The sequence below is a fragment of the Paramormyrops kingsleyae genome, chromosome 1 (genome assembly GCF_048594095.1).
Source record: "Paramormyrops kingsleyae isolate MSU_618 chromosome 1, PKINGS_0.4, whole genome shotgun sequence".
In the NCBI taxonomy this organism is placed as follows: Eukaryota; Metazoa; Chordata; class Actinopteri; order Osteoglossiformes; family Mormyridae; genus Paramormyrops; species Paramormyrops kingsleyae.
The window spans coordinates 27594154-27614369 of record NC_132797.1 but is presented as its reverse complement, the minus strand read 5'-3'; the positions used below and the strand labels follow the sequence as shown (position 1 = coordinate 27614369).

The window sequence follows — 20216 nt, the reverse complement described above, 5'->3', positions numbered from 1 at the left end:
GCGCTGTGGTTGTTTTGGGGCACTGTCCATGTGTTTATATTTAATGCATTTGTATCTTCTTGTCATCTGCGTATGTGACATAAATCATATTGTCCAGCACTTTGGTCGACTGCGGTTGTTTTAAATGTGCTTTATAAATAAAACTGAACTTGAATTTTAATGTATAATCCCCTTTGTGTCCTTGGGAAGAAGCTTTTCTTGACGGTGGGATGTGAAATATTTTTCTCTAGGTATCTTGATCGCGACACAGGACTCTAAATAGAAGTCATGTAAGAAATACGTTCGATATGAGTATGTCCTCCCGTTCGATTAAGGACAAAAGGAAATTGATAAAAATACACAAAGCGTATAATAGACGAAGGCGCGTTAATTAAGTTCTCATAACTGATGAATGGACGCTAAACCCACGGAATAAATCCGACCTTTGACCTGACCCGACCAAGTGACCTACAAAAACAGGGGAACTCCGTCTGGTGCGGTGGCTGGAAAGATGGATTCGGGATTTGAAGACTTAGAGCTGAGGGAGGCTCAGCGGGAATACCTGGATTTTCTTGATGACGATGTAAGTGGACATCAGTTAACTTAACCGTGTCGGGCTCCTTTGGTGGTTATTGGCGCGGTCAAACGTGAAATATTTTGGGTGACTACAGTCAAAGGAGACTAAAATGGTGTATCTACCTTCTGTCAGCAAGATCAAGGGATTTACCATGAGAAAGTCAGAAACATGGTGTCTGAATGCCGCTGTCGTCTGATTGTAAACATCAACGATTTGAGAAGAAGGAACGAGAGAAGGGCTAAGGCGTAAGCATGGAGAAGGAATAATTAAACTCACTTTGATCCAAACTTAAACTCTCCATTTCTAAGCACTGGTGTTTAAACGCAAAAAGTTTTATTGGGGCAGGTCAATTGGGTAAGATTTGTGGTCTGAAACAAGCAAAACATGTACGGTGATGGTAGATTTCTTAAAAAGTGTGTAAATGACGGGACAGAGTGCACTGGAGTGTCTTCTTTTGATGTGATTTATACTTTGGTGATTCATCTGATATACACCGTGTTTCAGTTTGCTTAAGGACGCTTTCCGTGAGGTCGTGGCAATACAGAAAGCCTTGAAGGATCTGGTGGCGTCCATAGACGGCACCTATGCCAAGCAGTTCGATGAATTCTATGTTGGCTTTGAAGGCAGCTTCGGAACCAAACACGTCTCTCCTCGAATCCTTTCCGCACGCTTTCTTGGAAACCTTGTCTGTTTGGAGGGAATCGTTACCAAATGTAAGTTGCCTTTGTTTTTCCTGGCTTTTAAGATGTAGATGTTTAAAAGCTGCATATCTGCCTATTTGAAATCAGGGGGGAAACGACCCAAATGAATGAAGCCTATTCTACCAGCTACCAATACATTCAGTAACAAATGTTTCAACCCAGTATTTACTAAATAAACAGGTCTACCACATAAATGGTTTGTATCCTTTCAGATTCGGGTACAAGGATTTATCTATCCATCCATTTTCTGCAACCGATTGTCCTGTTCAGGGTCGCAGGGGGTCCGGAGACCATACAAGGATTTAATTTTTTTAAATTTAAATTGAAATGCTCTAGACCTACTTGCTGAGCTACAGCAGCCAGGCCTATATAACAGGCGGGGATGCTCACCACTGTACTAACAATGAGATTGCTTTGAACTTACTACGAAGGACTCAATAGGACTCTACTCAATTTTGACTACAGTCGTGATACACCCATTATTCGTGTGTCGAGGATATCTGCGAGTTTAGCAGATATTCTTTCTTGAAGGCTCTTTGGTAAGGCCCAAGATCACACGGAGTGTCCACTACTGCCCGGCCACCAAGAAGACACTGGAGCGCAAATACACTGATCTCACGTCGCTGGACGCTTTCCCGTCCAGCGCCATCTACCCGACGAAGGTGGGTGCTGTCAGGTAATTACTCCCTAGCGGCTCAGCATTAAACTTCCAAAAAATATTGACGTGTACATATTTTGCTGTCCTGTTAAATACTCGACATAGCGTGTTGGCATCAAGTTACCTCCAAGTTCCACTGTCAAATGGTCAAATTTTGTATTACGCATAAAGGTCCTTGCTTTGAATTGTTGCTTATTGGATGCATCGTCATTTAGTCCTTGTCAGAAGAAGGGTCTTCTAAACGCATGTAAATATACTTGGTGTTAACTGTCCCAAAATCCCAATGCCTTATAAATGGTACTCTGCTGAAAACGGACATCTCATGGAACAGGACGAGGAGAACAACCCCCTGGAGACGGAGTTTGGCCTCTGTACGTACAAGGACCACCAGACACTCACCATCCAAGAGATGCCTGAGAAGGCCCCTGCTGGACAGCTGCCCCGCTCCGTGGACATCATCGCTAACGATGACCTGGTGGACAAAGTGAAGCCGGGGGACCGGGTGCAGCTGGTGGGGGTTTACCGTTGTCTGCCAGCGAAGCAGGGCGGCTTCACCTCCGGTACTTTCCGGTAAGAGGGAGCCGTGGCTTGGTACCATATAAGCTTTCGGTTTGATCTGCAGGATCTTTGAAAGAAAATTGTGATGAGATACACACAACTATGCAGGACAATTCTCTTGGTCAACAACGTGAAGCTCATGAGCAAGGAAATTGTCCCCACGTTTTCTGCTGACGACATCGGTAAGATCAAGAAGTTCTGCAAAGCCCATTCCAAAGTGAGTACACTCTTTGCAGTTTCCTTAAGGCTGATCTGTACTTAAGCGTCAATTCGACGCCCTTGGCATCATAGTGACAGGTCTACAAAACACTCAGGATAGCAGTGCCAATTTCACTTACCGCCATTAATTTCATTCATACTTTAGAAGACTAAGAAGTGAGCAGCACTGTAGACACTAACTATAGAAGGGAAAATGCATAAAAAGTGACTATGTATTGGTTTGACATTTTTCAAAATTTTGTCCGTGGGAAGCTTGGAGCAGCACAAATATAACCAGGACTCAATAAACGGATACTTTGTTAAATGTGTTTTTTTTTTTTTTTTTTTTTTTTTAAACCTTTTTTCATGGTTTAACATGCAGATTTAACAATTGAATATATCGCGCTGGGTGGGAAGACAATGAATGCAACATCCAAAACTATATATCGTTTTGGCAGAGTATTTGCTGAGTAACACACACCCTCACATATGTATTAATGTTCGTAATAGCGTAGGTTGTAGCGTGGGTTTGACACGGATGTATGAATCGGCCTTTAATCGTATGCTGATTAGTTGGGTGCCCCCTAGTGTTACCAAAATGCTCTCATCCATGGATTCATTGTGGGCACTTCTGAGACAGTTGGTGGTTAAATAACATATTATGTGGGATACAGAACTAATATGGGAAGCTTGCAGAGAACAGAATTATACAGCTGGTAAGGAAAATTAGTGGTTTTTCCAGAGCTGTAAATAAAAACAGACTGTAAACAGCAGCTGTGGTCCTACTTCGGTATAGTAGAGTGCAGCTTTTCCCAACCCAGTTCTCGGGGTCCCCCAGACAGTCCACAGTGGTAGCAAAAATGTGGTCTGTCTGGGGGTCCCCGGATTGGGAAACACTGGCATCATGCATGTGTGGCTGAGTTTTACATTCTGCATTTATTTTGGCAGGATGTCTTTGAGTATCTCAGCAGATCCCTAGCCCCCAGCATCCATGGGCATGAGTACATTAAGAAGGCCATCCTCTGCCTGCTGCTGGGTGGGAATGAAACCAAGCTAGAAAACGGGACACGAATCCGGGGGGATATCAACATACTGCTGATAGGTGAGGGTGCTTTCGGCAGGTCTGAGGTCAGTGCTTTAGTCGTTTGAGATCTGCCACCAGCTATCAGGAAATCAAGGCACTTAATTGTCATTTCACAAGTATGAAGTGAAATTGCAATTCTTCAGTGTCAGACAGCTAGAACAAATAACAATTGAACAATAAATACTTGGGGTGGTGAGTGGTAAAATAAAAAAATAAAAAAACAATATACAATAATACAGTGATTTGGTGCAAGTAGTACCTAATGATTCTCTGGTATCGTGCCGCTCCTTGGACGTTGTGGCTGTCAGGTGACCCATCGGTGGCAAAATCCCAGCTCCTACGCTACGTGCTGTTCACTGCCCCACGGGCAATACCCACCACGGGTCGAGGGTCATCCGGGGTGGGTCTGACTGCTGCAGTGACCACCGACTCAGAGACTGGTATGGCTGTACTATCTCTCAACCTCAGCTGAATGAGTCTCCAGTCCCTTAACAGCAGCACTGTCTGTACTTAATGCAACGTGACTCTGCTTGTACGTGATTGGTGCACGCAGGAGAGCGACGCCTGGAGGCGGGGGCCATGGTGCTGGCAGACAGGGGCGTGGTGTGTATTGACGAGTTCGACAAGATGTCTGATATGGACCGTACCGCCATTCACGAGGTGATGGAGCAGGGACGAGTCACCATCGCCAAGGCTGGAATCCAAGCGCGCCTAAATGCACGCTGCAGTGTGCTTGCTGCTGCCAATCCCGTCTACGGCCGGGTGAGGCATCACAGGGCGAATCTGGATTCTATGTTGAGGATGAATCTTTAGACTGACATGGAAAAACCTGATGCTTGAGATTTCTGCCACACAGTATGACCAGTACAAGACTCCCATGGATAACATTGGGCTCCAGGACTCTCTGCTGTCCAGGTTCGACCTGCTGTTCATCGTGCTGGACCAGATGGACGCAGACAGCGACAGAGAGATCTCTGAGCACGTTCTGCGCATGCACCGCTACAGGACACCAGGGGAGCAGGAAGGAGCTGGTAGGAGAGCCCATGATCATATATGAAGGGTCATGGATTGATAATAGGAGTGTAACGGTACACGTATTTGTGCCTAAAATTTTCGGTACGGGTCTTCCAGTTCGGTGTGCATATATACTGAATGAATGCAGCAAATGTGGAACTTTTTATATGTTTGTGTGTTTCGCCCGAGCAACATTCAGAAAGGGTCGGGTGAAGCTGCACTTTTGAGACCATATTTATGTTGCACAGTTCTAATATGAAGCTGAAAGCTGTTAATGTGAATACAGTACAGATCAGGTGCAGTTAATTTTCTAAATGTGCACCTTAATGAATATTTTATTTTTATTTACGTGACAATATTTATTTTGATTTACTTTTAAGTGAATTTTAGTTTTATCAGTTGGTTGTGGCAGTATAGACAGAAACTTCATTTAAGAAAGACAGTCATACTTTGTTCAAGTCCCAGGTGGTACCCAGCAGTAACCCTCTCCTCCCATTCGCAGCCATGCCGCTGGGAAGCACTGTTGACTTGTTCGCCATGGAGGATCCCAACATAACAGAGGCAACAGACCAGGAGCTGCAGATCTATGAGAAGAAGGACAACCTTCTGCATGGACACAAGAGGAAAAAGTGTGTGAGCCCATGTCATGACAATTTAAATATGTTCTGCACTGTAAATTTGGGTATGATAGCCGAGGCTATAACCCAAACTAAAGTATCCTCAAAGTGCTGCTTTTGACTAAGTCATGGTTCTGGGTTTTGGGGTGTGTGTGTGATTCAGGTTGGTAGGCAAAGCACCAGTAACAGTAAAGTTAGACCGTAAAGAACAGGTTTTCAGAAACGCTTGCCCAGAATTGTGCTCTTATGTTGGTTGTAACCCATGAATCTATGGCCTGTCCTTTGTTGTGACAGGGAGAAGATTGTGACCATGGAGTTCATTAAAAAGTACATCCATGTGGCCAAGCTGGTGAAACCGGTGCTGACCCAGGAGGCCTCGGATCACATAGCCGAGGAATATTCTAGGCTCCGGAGCCACGATCAAGTCAACTCGGACACCGCACGAGTAAACCCGACCCCCCCCCTCCTGTTTGTTTACTGCTACCTTGTAGCTACAGCATGGTGGTGATTGTGATGACAATGATATAGCTTCTGTAGCTCAACAAGTAGAGCATTGTGCTAACGATGCAAGGAGTGTGGCTTTGAATTTCAGGGAACACACACAAACTGTAGCCCTACCCCCTACTTGCTTCACTTTGGATAAAAGCATCAGATAAATGAATAAATGTTTCCCACATTCCCACTAGCAAAAGATGGTCATGTTTCAATGTTCTCCAAAGGGCTAAAATTCTGTAGCTAACGTACCATTAGCTCTGCCTCAAGTAGTTTGTAGACTGTTGGGAACCGCCTTTGTAACATGGAGACTTCAGGTATGTGTCCATCCTGCAGACAATACCTGTAACAGCTAGAGCCCTGGAGACCATGATCCGCTTGGCGACGGCCCATGCCAAGGCACGCATGAGCAAAACCATCGATATGGTCGACGCAGAGGCTGCATTGGAGCTCATACAGTTCGCTTACTTTAAGAGGGTAAATCTGCCCGGCTCCACACCCCTCTTATAATGATGGTTTCCAGCAAACAAGATGCCAGCAGTTTTTGGGGCAATACCGAAGCTTACTATGGCAATGAACTAAGCATCATGTTGGGTTGATTTGCAGCCCTGTTAACTGAGTTAGCAAATGTACAACTCTGACTTCAACAAGAGAATGAAAGGTTGGGTACAGTGAAATGTTTGACAATGGAGCCAGTCTCATCAACTCCATAGATCATGGAGAAAGAGAGAAAAAAGAAGGTTCCAGATGACAACATGGACATCGACGTGTCACAGAGCCAAGACCAGGCCAGCCAGAGAAGCACAAGGTTAGATTTCTCTTATGAGTGTTTCCAGTGGAGCTGTACTAGCCTATGGCCTGGAGTAGATAATACAGCAGAAACAGTACTTTGAAGGTCTGAAGATAAGCCTGTCAACTTAATCTGCTGCCCTCTGACCCAGGAAGCGCTCCCGTTTCTCAAAAGATGACATGGATGTAACTGATGTGGGAGATGAGTCTGACCCATATGACTTCAGTGGCGATGAGCAACAGAGTAAGTGGTGCTTTTTCTCCAAGCTTGAGGTTATCCAGCGTACTTATAGCCTGAGAAAGCTTTACCCTGGAATACCAGGTGGAACGAAATCGTGGGACTGAAATCATTCATTCATTGTTAGAGAAACACAAAAGCTTCTGAATGAAATGTTACTTGATACCAGATGATGCTGAATGAATTGTGCCTTAGCTGAATCCAGCCAGAAGCCCAAACCTACACCTCTAAGAAGCAGCCAGAGAAAGGCGGGGATTGGACAGGACCGGTACAGTTTTCCTGCTTTTCTTGTCTTTGGGGAAAGAGAGTGGTGGGTGCTAATGTAGATGTAGTATAAAGATGCACATCAATCTTCCGTACCACTTGGTACAGGGACATGGTGAGCCTGGAGCCTATCCCAGGAAGCACTGGGCCCAAAACGGGGAGCATTCTGGATGGGATTTCAGTCCTTTACAAGAAACACACTCACTACAGACAGTTTAGGAACCAGACTGCTTGGCTGTATTTTTGGAACTGCGGAAGGAAATCTGTGTACTTGGAGAACAGGAACACCCAACACAGAGTTGGGGGGGGCGGGGGGGGCAGGATTTCGAACCCTAACCTTAGATGTTCTAACCGCTGAGCAACACATGCTATATGATGAGAACCAGTTGTTCAGATTCTGCTTCTCTCACACTGACTTTTCTAGACTGAAGGAGTTCAAGACTGTGTTGCTGAAGGCGTTCAAAGCGACTCGCTCACAGTCCATTGCCATCCCTGAGCTGCTGATGCACATCAACAAGAGCCAGGTGGAGGCCTTCGAGGAGGAGGAGGTGAAGAAGTTGCTGGGCCGCATGCAGGACGACAACCAGGTCATGCTGTCTGAAGGCGTGGTATTCCTCATCTGAAGCCCTCCCTGGGTTCTTCACCAGTTTCACTGTATATTTGTCTCTGCACTTTTTGCATTAATAAATCAATTGAGTATAAATGGATTCATTTTCTTGTTAGGTATCTTGGGTCAGCTCTTTACTATTAAAGCAATGATATAAAAAGGTTTCAAATGGACTTTTGGAAGGCACAGAACTATGTTTGCTAGATAATAGCTAATCTAAATTTAACCACTACACCTCTTGGGTTTGGTAATTCAAAGCTTGATAATGATGACAGCTTATTAAATGCATATTTAAAATGATTTATGTTCTTTAGTTTTGGTATTAATTGTGGCCATATGTTAGCATGCAGCTAAAAGCAGCATGAATGGTTCCATGCAGAGCTCTACTGTAAAGAGGCCTTCGAATATTTGTATAACATTTTAGTGAAGCAGTCTGTCCATAATCCTGATCACAACTTAAGCAATTTCCTGAGATGAACTGTTGGCCTGTTTTTTTTGGTATTTATTAGGCATCATAAATACATGTTCTATCACGCGTGTTTTCATAGACATCCTCTGTACTTTAACTCATTCCTGTAGCTTGGAAAAAGAAAATTTACATTTCAGTGAGAGGTGAAGGAAGCAGTGAATTCAGTTTAGCGTTTTAATTTGACTGAAAAGGAAGTTTTTTTTTTTTATTGGTTCAGTCATTCTCAGGAGCAGATGAGGATTAAGGGCCATGCTAATTACTGCAGGGCCTATGATTTGAGCTGGCAGCCTTGTAATCTCAAGCCCAGCATCCTAACCAGCTGAGCCATTCGCCACCTTCTATTTAGGTCTAAAGGATTTCTTTTAAAATGATTCCCTTTGATTCCAGACATGCTCTTTACAGCTTAGCATGCCTACAGGATGTGAGATGGCACAGTGACTGTTTTACATGTTGCTGCTTACACTGCTTCCTGTAACACACACATTTTGAAGCACTGCTTCTCCCTCCAGCTACCTGTTGTACTTCCTGGCATGTGCTATGCTGCCAGAGACCACAACCAAAGCAGCCAGCATGAACATGGATGTTGCTATTGCAGATACCACCAGGGGGTGCTGGAGGGGAGAGGTTCCCCTCTGATTCTGCCTGTGATCAGATAGCATAGCTCCAGCTGACCATGGCTATGTGTTGCTCTAATCATTGCTGGTATGATGCTCTGTAGGTACCAGACCCTGTTCCTTGCTGTCATGTTACGTCTCATCTCAGCCCAGTCCCCTTCCTGAAATGATGCAGCCATTTCTGTATAGTATTTATATCATTTATGGAATTTAAAATGGGTACACAACACAGTAGTTGCATCCTTTTAATACTGCTACTACTACCAATAATTTTTAAGGTGCCTTTCAGGACACATTAGTTCACCTCACAATAATAAAAACAATAACAGCAATAAGATCAGACAAAGTTGTAAGTCATTAGTTTTCTAGTAGATGGACTCAAAGTGAATAAGCCAGTGTAAAAAGAAGAGTTTTAATGGCAGTTTCAAATTGTGTTATAGAGTCCAATTGACACGTGAGAGTGAAAAGCCTTCCAAAGTTTGGGTGCGGTGTGCAGAGGTCTGCAGGAATGGTGAATAATAAGATAAGGGAGACATCATTAGTAATAACCTACGAAACTGGAGGAAATATCAGCACACACATGGGAACAGGGTTTGACTTCCCTTCTCATTGGCCTGTTTTTTTTCTTTTCTTTTTTTTAGCATGTACAATATTTTTGGTATTGCCAATGCTCACCAACAACATCTTACATCCCTGGACCAGTGGGGATGCTCCACTGATTGGACATTTGATGGTGGATGTCTGGGTTTTGATCCAACAGCATTGTGGTGGTCTGCTACTCTGCTACCATAGACAAGGCCACTGGGGCATGTCATCATCAAGCCTGGATGTCAGTTGGACACAGATGCCGAGGTTTCTGGGGCTGTCCGTCTTTCTGTTGAGGTATAGCCCTCTCGGGAGAGGAACTGAGGGCGGGTGATCATTTCGCCTAGTAGAACTATTGCTAGGAGACGCTCAAAACCTTTGATGTGCCTCGTGTGCACTAGGCATTTGGTCTCTGAGAGGTTTATGTCATCAATAGATCCTCCCCTCAGGGAGTCACTGGGGCCTTTGCTGGCAATGAATACAACTCAGAACTTTCTGGAAACATTCAGACTAGTGTGATGAAGCTGCCAGAACTCCACAGGGGGAATAAAAACAGAAAATGGAGACTGTCAACACAACGAGGTCAAGCAACAAATTAGTACTTTTTTGAGAAACAGTAGAAAAACATATTTGAGTAAAGTGATGCTTTGTTGGGAAATACAGAACTGAAGCAAAAGCTGAAAGGTACAGAAGAAAAAATGTTTGCATTTCAGGCCACAGACCTTATCATTGTTTATGTAGCAGTAAAACTGAAAGTTTTAACCCGACCTGTGTCTGTACTACATAAATGCAGCTTGAAAATGTATTTATTACAAAGTTCACTCCCTTCTTTTGATCTTTGCCCTTGCAGCTGTATTTCTGGTGCCTAATTCATTGTCTTTGTACCTACAAACATTCAGGAAAACTGAACTATGAAGAGTGAAGCAGTATGTTTCATCATTCCCATGCCTACCAGAGGCCCTCCTGATGTGCCTCGCCGTGCCCTGAGGGTTGACGTCATCATATTCTCAGACCTACATGTTAAGCCTGTCACTGCTGCTCCCGCTGTTGTTGTTTTCAGCTGTTTTCAGTGTTTTATTAGAAACATATTACATTATGAAAAATGACACAAATTATTCTTGGTATCCAGTCAGTAAGTTTTTGTATATGAGCACTAGTGCCATGCCAGTGTATATCTGTATCTGAATATAAATAAAGTTACATAAATTATCCTAAATTCAGGATTCTTCTGGGAAAGTTTCTCAAGCATAGAAAACTTAACGGTGTGTCCTAAAACACTGTAAAGGCAAGCCCAAAGTCAAAGAGGTTGAGTGCCGTAGGTTCCATTGAATACTCAGTCATCATTTGAATTGATCCCATGGGCAGCTAGCCTTGCACTTGCCCATGATAGTGTAGTCGGTACGAGGTCCTGATTGGACTCCTGTCACTCGCTCCCAGTTGCCATTATTGTTTTTGTTCTGGACAATCCCACAGATGTCGGCCTGCTCCAAACTGCAGGAGTCCAGGAAGGTGGATGTTGTGGTTATAGAGGAACACAGGGTGCTCTTTTCAGGACATGGTGCTTTGTTTCATCTCCCATTTCTCTCCTGAGAGAATTTCTTATCCCTATGATTCACATCCAATTACCTGAAGAATATTCTTTATATTACCAAGATCCTCAAAGGTGTTGGCAAAATTATGATATTCCCCATAACTACACATATGGCCACAGTATGTTAGCAGTATGTATGTAATAAAGGGATGTGCTGTGTGTGGAATAAATGTGTTTTTTTCTGTATAAATTATTACCTCATTGCTGCCATGTTTTGTCATTTGATGGCTGTCTGCTGATTATAAGCAAGTTAACATTTTTTACATATATTTTAAATTGACAGCAGAATTTGGCGTAACCTGCTGACAGTGTCAAATGTGTCAGGTCAGGAGACCTATTGCAATTGTACAGTCTGTTCAGCTTCATCAGGTCACTGTCGCTGAACTCCATGTGCTGACCAATCACGTCCGCAAACTCTGTGATCCTTGTGACAATGGTGGGTTCCGAGCCCTTCTGGAAAGCGATCTTGCTGTAGTGCGTCAACGATTTGTAATCGTAGGGCACATTCAAGGGACTTGAGATGATGTCATTGTACTTTTTGAAGTTGTACTTGTTGCCTTCGGAGATTGAACAGACCCAACAGAATTTGTTGTGGCGGCACTTACATATTTAACTCTAATACTGGGTAAAGTGTACTGTGGATCTGAGGAACTTTAAAAGGTTCCACCCTGTCTCCACCTGCTGGAAGGCTGCAAAATACCTTCCTTTATGTGGTCAAGATGGTCAAGTGGTCATGCAAGAAACCCAGTGCATAGAGGAACTTGTGTTTGATGGTCAGGATGCTGTTGCGGTGTGCTCCAATGGAGATAATAGTTTTGGCCCTTATAGGAATTAGGGGTGTAAACAATACATCGATTTGTATCGATATATTGATTCAACGGCAAATGATCCGATGCATCGATGTGACCGCATAAATATCGATACATGCGTTTTTATTTTCTGGCCTGTTCCAGTATTGTTTTCATGATCCACTCCGACGTATACATGGTCTACACCAGGGATGCCCAATACGTCGATCGCGACCTACTGGTAGATTGCAAAGGTAGTGTGGGTAGATCGTATGGCATAAAAAATAGAGGATGGGTGACGCGTTCAACCGCGCCAGCTGCTGCAAGCTACCGAGTCGCCTAGTTAGCCTCCAATTTATTTCTACTAAACTTAAGAAAGGGTATAAAAATGAATGGGGGAGCTGGACCAAGTAAGAAGCCTCTAGCACACGAGAGGGTCATACGAGCAGGTCATGACAGTTATGGACATACTTTTTGTTACACTTTTGTATTTGTCTGGAGAAGACTTGATTCAAAATAAAAATTAGTCACCATGTTAATCTACATCCATCCAAAGTTTTTATTTTTACCTTATTGCACTTTATTTTGCTTGATTTATGGGACATACTTGACTACACTAGATTTTGTTTACAGTTCCCAATAAAATATGATAAAATGTTATTATATTTGCCTTTTTTAAACCATTGAAATGTAAAGGATTGTGTGAAATTTCATCATTTCGACTACTATCCCCAGTATCGAACTGAATCGAATCGTATCGCATCGCGGGAATTTCTGAGGTATCAAAAAAAATCGAACCGTTGGCTTAAGGAATCGATAATGTATCGTATCGTGAGGAAAGCTGTGAGCTCCCATTTTCCATACCTGAATGTTTATGCCTGTTAAATGCTACAATTTTGCTGTACTTCACTCACTAACAGGTGGTGTTGTGTGGTTCAGCAGGTTAAGATGTCTTGAGTATGACTGAAAAGTCATAGGTTCAAATCCTAGTGTCAGAGTAACTTCACCACTGGGCTTTTGAGTGAGACACTTAACCTTAACTGGTCCAGTGACTGACCAACACTGCCTTCGCAATTGTAAATGGCTTTAGATAAAAGCATGCACTGACAGACAGCTTTGATTACTTTATGTTGAAACTGTTTTGTAGAGCTAAAACTGCAATGTATATTTTTCTCATTCTCTGTGTAATCGGTAATTCTTAATCTGTCAAGTATAATTGTGGGATCAAGCCAGAGAGGAACCAGTAATGGTAATCTTACCTGCTGCCTCTAAATACAGAAATGTTCTGTCACCCTTTGAAAGTATGAAGTTGATGCAGGTCTTCAGTCAATACAAGCCAGAAGCCTTCAGGATCACTCCTATCGCATTGAGCTCTATCATGTCACATGTCAAACTGTTAGCCTGACAGCGACACTTTTAAAAGCCAAGGCGGTTTAATATTTCACTGCCCTGAAACTAAAAAACGCTGATAACCAGCCATCAAGTCATAATGTAGGTCTAATTTAGTTTGGGTTTTCAGCCCAATGCATTGCAAAGTCCACTGTATCCATACTTAGGCTCTGGGTAGTCCTCTTGGTAGTAAGGGACAGTTGTTGGTGACCCATTCTTGTTACCCAGACTTGTGTTCTTGTCTTTGGTTTTGTCCGAATTAATGAATAATTGAATAATAAGAAGCTGATGCCTATGAACAACTTCAACTGATGTCCATGGTCATAATGGAGCAGCAATAATCATGAAGAACAATTATGTAGCATGTGAAGTTCGAACAATTGACTTCAGCATCTGACTTCAAGTGTCTGACAAAGAAGATGCAAAACTGACCTTATCATACAAAATGACCGTGTGTTAATGTGTGATGAAAGTGAAAAGGCCACTGCATCATTGGCTTGGACTTGTTAGTTTGCTTGGGGGCTGCTATCGAAGTGCTGGGGGCAGCCCTTGGCATGGGCGTAGTGGCCCTCCAGTGCAACAGCCAGCACCAGCGGTTGTGGATGAAATGAGGAGGGACGTCTGTCTCCGTGTGGCGAGGGAAGAGGGTGGCCCCCACGGCCCCTGAGGGAAGGCTCCCACTCATGACACAGCTACAACGCTGTCTAGGACCATGGAAAACAGCAGCATTAGTCACCGAGTCGTTTGACAGCCTGTGAGCGGCTCCAGCAGTACTTGTCATCAAGAAGGACGGTTCTTAGCACTTTTGTGTCAGTTATCGACGACAGAACACAATGACCTGGAAGGACTCCTATCCACTGCCACGGATCGAGCATTTTCCTCGTACCCTAGCCGCACAACTGGCGATCCTCTTCGGCCAGCACCAGCGTGACCGGGACCCACCAGGACAGCACCGGCTCCACATGCATTGCCCTCTTGTTTGGCCGTGAGCTGCACCCTGCTGGAGCTGATGTTCCCCCTGAGGAGGAAGCGCCGGTGACACCGGGACTGCACTAGCTGTGCCAGCTCTGGAAGCATGTGCAGACTGAGCAGGGGCCGGTCAGGCTAAACAGAAACAGGTATATGATGCCCACCGCTGGGGACAGGCCTTCCAACCCCCGGACTCTATTCTGGTGTACTGCCCCATCAGGAGGAAGAGGCGGTCATCCAAGCTGGACTGCCACTGGAGGAGTCCCAGGGAGGTCCTGGAGCCAATAACTGATGTGCTGTGCAGAGTGCAGATGCCAGAACAGTAAAGGACTGTCGTGTTGCATCACAATCGCCTGGCTCTGTACCAACACCTGGCCCACGCGGAGCACCCTTCTCTAGGACAAAGGGTGAGTACCCTGGCAGTTAAGGACTGAAGAGCACAGTGTTGGACTTGGGACCCAGCGGCCACAGAGGATTTGACGCAGCCCTGAATACTACCAGGACTTCGTGGGGTCACAATGACAGGAAACCCTGTATGCCTATTGTGTACATATGAATTCGCTCTTCGTCTTGCAATCATTGCTAGTTCCCCTTTTAATGTTACAGTATAGCTTTTGTTATAATTTCCCATCTGCTGTATTTCTGTACTTGTTACTTTTTTTTGTGTGCTGCTATGTGTTTGAGTACTCCCCCCCCCCCCCCCACCAAGTCTTAATGTGTGGTGAAAATGTGTGACCCCCCCTCTGTGTTTCCAATGCTTAGTATATGTGTAGTAAGATTTGCTCTTGCTGACTGGTTGTGTTGCGTTCTTTTTAGGACAATCAATAAAAGTGCTCTGGTTCAACCTCAGTCTGTCATTGTCGTGTCACCGTGTCTAATAGATATGCCGCAGTATTTTGCATTATTCAACTTTAGAAACCAAGTTAATTATTGTTTGTAGAAATAAAAATATTCATTTTTTACTTGTAGCTGTCAATAAGGAAAAATGTACATTCCTCAGCTAAATGTGAAGTATAAATTATTTCCAGAAAGTCTTAGAAGATTATGTCCAGCAGAGGGAGACAGTCACACCTGCTTGATGACCAAATGTACACTCACTGACCACTTTATTAGGTACACTAATCCAACTGGTCATTGAAGTACATGTCTGATCAGCCAATAAGTCATATGTTCGCACTATGTATAAAATCATGCAGATACAGGTCAGGAGCTTCAGTTAATGCTCATACCAAACACTGGAATGGGGAAGAAAGGAGATTCAAGTTACTTTGAATGTGACATGGTCGTTGGTGTCAGACAGGCTGGCATGAGTATTTCAGAAACTGCTGATTTACTCAGATTTCCCTGCACAACCATCTCTAGGGTTTACAGAGAATGGTCTGAAAAACAAAAAACATCCAGTGAGCAGCCGTTCTCTGGGCAACCAAGGTACAGAATGCAGAAGAGCATCTCTGAATGCACAATACTTTTGAAGCAGATGGGTTACAGCAGCAGAAGACCACAACAGTCTACATAGACCAACGTCTCTGAGAAATGTTTTGAGCATCTTGCCATGGAGTATTAAGGCAGTTCTGAAGGCAAAAGGGGGTCAAATCCAGTACTAGAAGGTGGACTTAATAAAGTGACCAGCAAGTGTACATGCATTGCAGATATTTGAATGGGGGGTAACAAAATATTTTACACTTTAGTCATTCTAAAAAATTCACCAAAACTATACAATTGTGGCCTGCATAAAGTATTGAGACAGCTCATAAAACAATTATTCTAATATGATTATAATATGACAATAGCTCGTTCGTGGTGTAGGCTGCAGTTATTTTTCAGTGCTTGTGTGCATACGGCAGTGATATCAGATGGTTTTTCATTATTTCAAGTTAAAACCATAACGAAGGTTGACCTTAATAATTTTAACACCTGTTACTTATTGAATTTACAAATGAAAAGTGGAATTAATACTGGTGAGGCTGGAATTTACACATGGGATATAGTAAGATATATGCATTACATGCATATCTCATACCACCTGCAGTTCTGACTACTTAATCCATCTGTAGCTAAGCAAATTTGGGTTTTGCCAGCACTTTGATGAAAGACCAACTAAGAAAGCTGTGTTGCTGCTGGAAGAGGTGTTGGTGTGGCCAACAAGTTAGCCCATCCTGTGGTCTGTGTGGATCCCAATGCCCCAGTACAGTGATGGGGATAATGTGCTGTAAAAATGGTATCCTCCTTTGGATAAGATGTAAAACTGTGGTCCTGACTCTGAGGTCATAAAACATCCCTGGGCATCCTTCAAATGAATAGGGGTGGGATCTTGATGCCCTGGCTAAATTGCCCACTGTGGCCCTATCAAATCTGGCCTCCTAATCATCCCCTATATCTAATCATCTAATTTATCCTGCCCTTCGCCACCTTAGCTACTGTCTGGTGAGTGTATTGGTGCAGAATGTCAGCCGTCGCATCATCCAGGTGGGGGCTACACAGTGGTGGTGGTTGAAGTGGCTCCCCATTGGTTATGTAAAGCACTTTGGGTGTCTTGAAAAGTGCTATGTAAATGTAACATTCATTTAGGGTTGCCAATTTTGGTCAGCTGACTGGAGTGAGATTTTCCAGTCTTTACATACATTTACATTTATCTAAGAGTTTTACAAGGTAATAAATAGTATGTACTGTTATGATGGAATAATATAGATTTGCTGTAAGATTTCTTGTGCCAGATGTGTAAGTTGGCAACCATGCATTCATTTGTATTTTAAATGTTTGAGTAACCCTGTCCAGCATACTGTACGTGGCTGGAAGATGAAATTATGATATTTTATTGATCCCTGTGAGAAAATTCTCTTTTTGCCTACCTCATCTTGCTCTCCGTGACACACAAACACAAATGTAGGTGAGAGCAAACCTGTTAGTGCAGGGCAGCCACCTGCAATGGTCTCCATGGAGCTGGTGGTGAAGCGCCTTGCTCAAAGGCCATCAGATATGACCAGGGGTCGGGTTTGAACTGACGACCTCCTGATCTCAGATTTAGCCTGCTATTCCACACACTGCCCCGAATCCATGCAGGAGTTTTTCACCATGCAGGAGTTTTTCCAGATGTATGGATATTTAAGAAGGTAACATATCACTACATGATATAAATGAACGGACTCACCATAAACTCAATGAACAAAGATAGCTCGGTTATGTGCGGCGGTTCCACTTATACGTTTCATTTTAGTCACATGACCGCTCATGTTGCTGTTCAGTTGGCTCAGGATCACATGACCAGGCCGGTGCATCACGGGAAACAAATCAATCAGCAGGGTAACCGAGGTTTCCAACATGGCTGCTTTCGGCTGTCAGTAAGGGAGTTGTTTTCAACTCAGGAGCGGTTCACTGTGTAGGCAGGCAGAAAACAAATCACACCCCGCTATCTCCTGGTTCTTGTGCAGAGACAACGGCGGGGAGCACGATGGCTCAGTGTCTTCAATCCGTGCAGGAGTTTGTCCAGGACTCGTTCGTTCCCATGGTGGCTGTCCTGTGCAGCGAATATGCGGAGAAAGTGACTCGGAAAAACAACCTGAATTTCTCCGAGCTGGTGAGGCCTTTCTGCCGGCTCACATCTGAAGGTTCGTATCGCTGCCGCACGACATCACACACTGCGTTAACGGGGCTTGTCTGCGGACCTGCACAGCCGTTTATTCCAGCTCCCGTCGCCTTCGGCATTAATCCGTCGCTGTCATTAGCGGCCGGTCAAGTGACAGGAAGGGCCGGTGGGATAAGCAAGTCCGGGCGAGCCGGGCCTGCTCCTTCTCCGACCTTGTCACTTGAAACGCTCATCAGTGTTGGGGGACTCTGACATTGCTATAAGGTTTGGTTTTATTGCCGCATACAATGGGATGTGCATTTAAGGCAAAGAAATTGCCCCGTCGGATATAGAGTCCGTAAGCACGCGCCGTTGCAGAATAGGTACATCCTATTGCCGGTAGTGCCGGGTAGGAACACCCTTTGTGGGATCGGGAGGTGGTTTAACTAGGCATCTGATGATCAGTGTTTTGCGCATAGACAAGCACCCTTTTCTGTCTGCGTTTGTCAAATAATTGCTATTTTTTTCTTGGCCTCCCTGAGATCTTGTTCAGGAATATCCGTTTCTATATACGTACTTGTTTTATTGATGAATCTTGGTTAATCCGACTATCGGTCTGTTTCTCCTTCTTAACACTGAGTTGATTGTTTTTCTCGGTGTGTTTAAGTCGCAATACAATGCCGGCTTTAATGCAATCCGCTAAATGCCTGCAGATCGAGCAAATGATTCTCAACAACGCATATGATTTTAAAAAGGATGACAAAAACATTTTAATCATTTTTGAGCTCACGTTTAACCATGTAAAAGATTATTCAAATGTATGCAGCAATACTCAAGTCTTTCTGTCTTATTCTAAACAAGAGCATTTATGTGTATTACCTCTGACAGACTTATTTTTTTATGTAAATGCTCTTCATGCGATAAAATTTGGTTAGATGTTAGCTGTAAATCCGGCGAGTTTTCCCCACAAGTTACAGTCTTAACATTCTCATTAGTTTCACTTCTGCACATAAACGCCTTCGTTTTTGTGTCGTTACCCCTAGCGGTCACCTAATAGCCCTCATAAATAAAACACGATGTACAGTTGAAATATTTAAAATTTCAGCGTTAGCCGTTATGCGAGCATAGCTGATGTTGTGTCAGGTGTTAAAATCGGGGCATCTGGGCGTGCCCAAACTTTCTAAATTTACGCACATGGGAAGGGGTTTAGTAAAACGCTCATTAAGAGTAATGAGAATCCATAACAGACGTAGCCCACATAAGGGAGCTTGAAGAAGTTAAGCTTTTAAAATGCCAAATATATGTGTGATTCTACTAAACTCATTTGAGGCTTTCATTGTTGACTTATTTCTCTCCATCACTGGCAATTGTATTTTCGTTTCAGTATGGGATATTGTTCTGATATTCGGTATGGAAGTAAATGCAGATGCAGTAACGTAAATTGCTTGAACTGGGTATCCTCATTTGTTTTACATGTGGTTGGAACATCATTGCATGCTTCTGTTCTTTTCGTAAAACAGTGATGATAGTCTGTGTCGCCTCTCTGAAGCATGGTGCTGTGAACAATGTATCGTTTGGTTCCAAGCTGCATACAGAGAAACGAAGGCAACTAAATAGATATGTGCCTGTTTGTATAATTCCTGAAACCATTCATTATACATCAAAATGTAGCCAGAGAGATGTCATCATTTAAACTGGGTGTGTTCAAGTTTAATTAGTTGTATTTGGATGAACTTCATGTGCTGTTAATTCTACTTCCTATATTATTGATGGATTTTATTCAATATCGTATCTTGTTGCTTTGAATATGTTCCCAGTTTTTCCAAAAGACTGCAACATCTCCTGAATTCTGTTTGTCGCAGGCCACTGTAATGAACAGTGTGTATGATTTCTTTTTCCTTTTTTCTCCCTTTTTTTTTTTTTTTTTAAAGGCAGCCAACTTGACATAAACTGCATACCCTGCTGTCCAGGCAGACGGGTCAGCACAAGAGTTGTTGTGAACAACAAAGCCTGATACATGATACTCAACAAGAAATCTTGGTTAAAAATGCAGAAGGAAAAAAAATAAACAAGCGTCTTTTGATGCTAATCTGATGTTCACACACTGACTCCTTGTATATAGTTATTTGGCTTATTCAGAATATTGCGATTTGGCGAATGTACTGCATTTTTATGAATTTAAAGAACATAATTGGTTACATTACAAGTGCATAGTCAACCCCACTGTGGAAATAACACAGGAATCTTATTCTCCATCATCAGGTTAGGTTAATCAGGTGGGAAAAATATACTAATACTTTAACTGCAGTTTTTGTCTGTATGATTCAAATAGATCACTGTCATCATTCAGCAGAATCTTGAAACTACTGAACAGGAAATACTTAGTAGGTTGTGTGGTTCACTGCTCTTCTTTCCTGAAATTTGCCTTCAGACTAACCTGTTTGGACATAATTACGTGGTCATGGAATCCATA

At 43.3% G+C, this 20216-nt stretch overlaps 2 protein-coding genes across 5 annotated transcripts in view; both read left to right on the top strand.

The window, feature by feature from the left end:
* The first annotated feature begins 308 nt into the window (after nucleotides 1-308).
* On the top strand, nucleotides 309-7872 carry mcm3l (MCM3 minichromosome maintenance deficient 3 (S. cerevisiae), like). 2 transcript variants are annotated; one of them, XM_023823698.2, is made up of 17 exons: nucleotides 309-562; nucleotides 689-801; nucleotides 1061-1269; nucleotides 1789-1919; nucleotides 2247-2485; nucleotides 2582-2690; nucleotides 3620-3773; nucleotides 4064-4195; nucleotides 4309-4517; nucleotides 4612-4786; nucleotides 5272-5398; nucleotides 5681-5831; nucleotides 6215-6355; nucleotides 6592-6686; nucleotides 6820-6911; nucleotides 7101-7173; nucleotides 7594-7872. In XM_023823698.2, exons 1-17 carry the CDS (start codon nucleotides 491-493, stop codon nucleotides 7790-7792), a joined length of 2421 nt encoding a protein of 806 aa, XP_023679466.2. In that variant the 5' UTR covers nucleotides 309-490; the 3' UTR covers nucleotides 7793-7872. The 2 variants fall into 2 exon arrangements, with proteins under 2 accessions (XP_023679466.2, XP_023679467.2); XM_023823699.2 differs by lacking the exon at nucleotides 7594-7872 and having other exon boundaries at nucleotides 311-562; nucleotides 7075-7150.
* A 9592-nt stretch (nucleotides 7873-17464) lies between these two features.
* The window catches only part of trappc8 (trafficking protein particle complex subunit 8), a 28047-nt gene continuing 25295 nt past the window's right edge, over nucleotides 17465-20216 (top strand). For all 3 annotated transcript variants that reach the window (XM_023823617.2, XM_023823616.2, XM_023823615.2), the window contains exon 1: nucleotides 17465-17786. In XM_023823617.2, coding sequence (XP_023679385.2) covers nucleotides 17630-17786 — 157 coding nt within the window. In that variant the 5' untranslated portion in view covers nucleotides 17465-17629. The remainder of the gene's footprint in view (nucleotides 17787-20216) is intronic.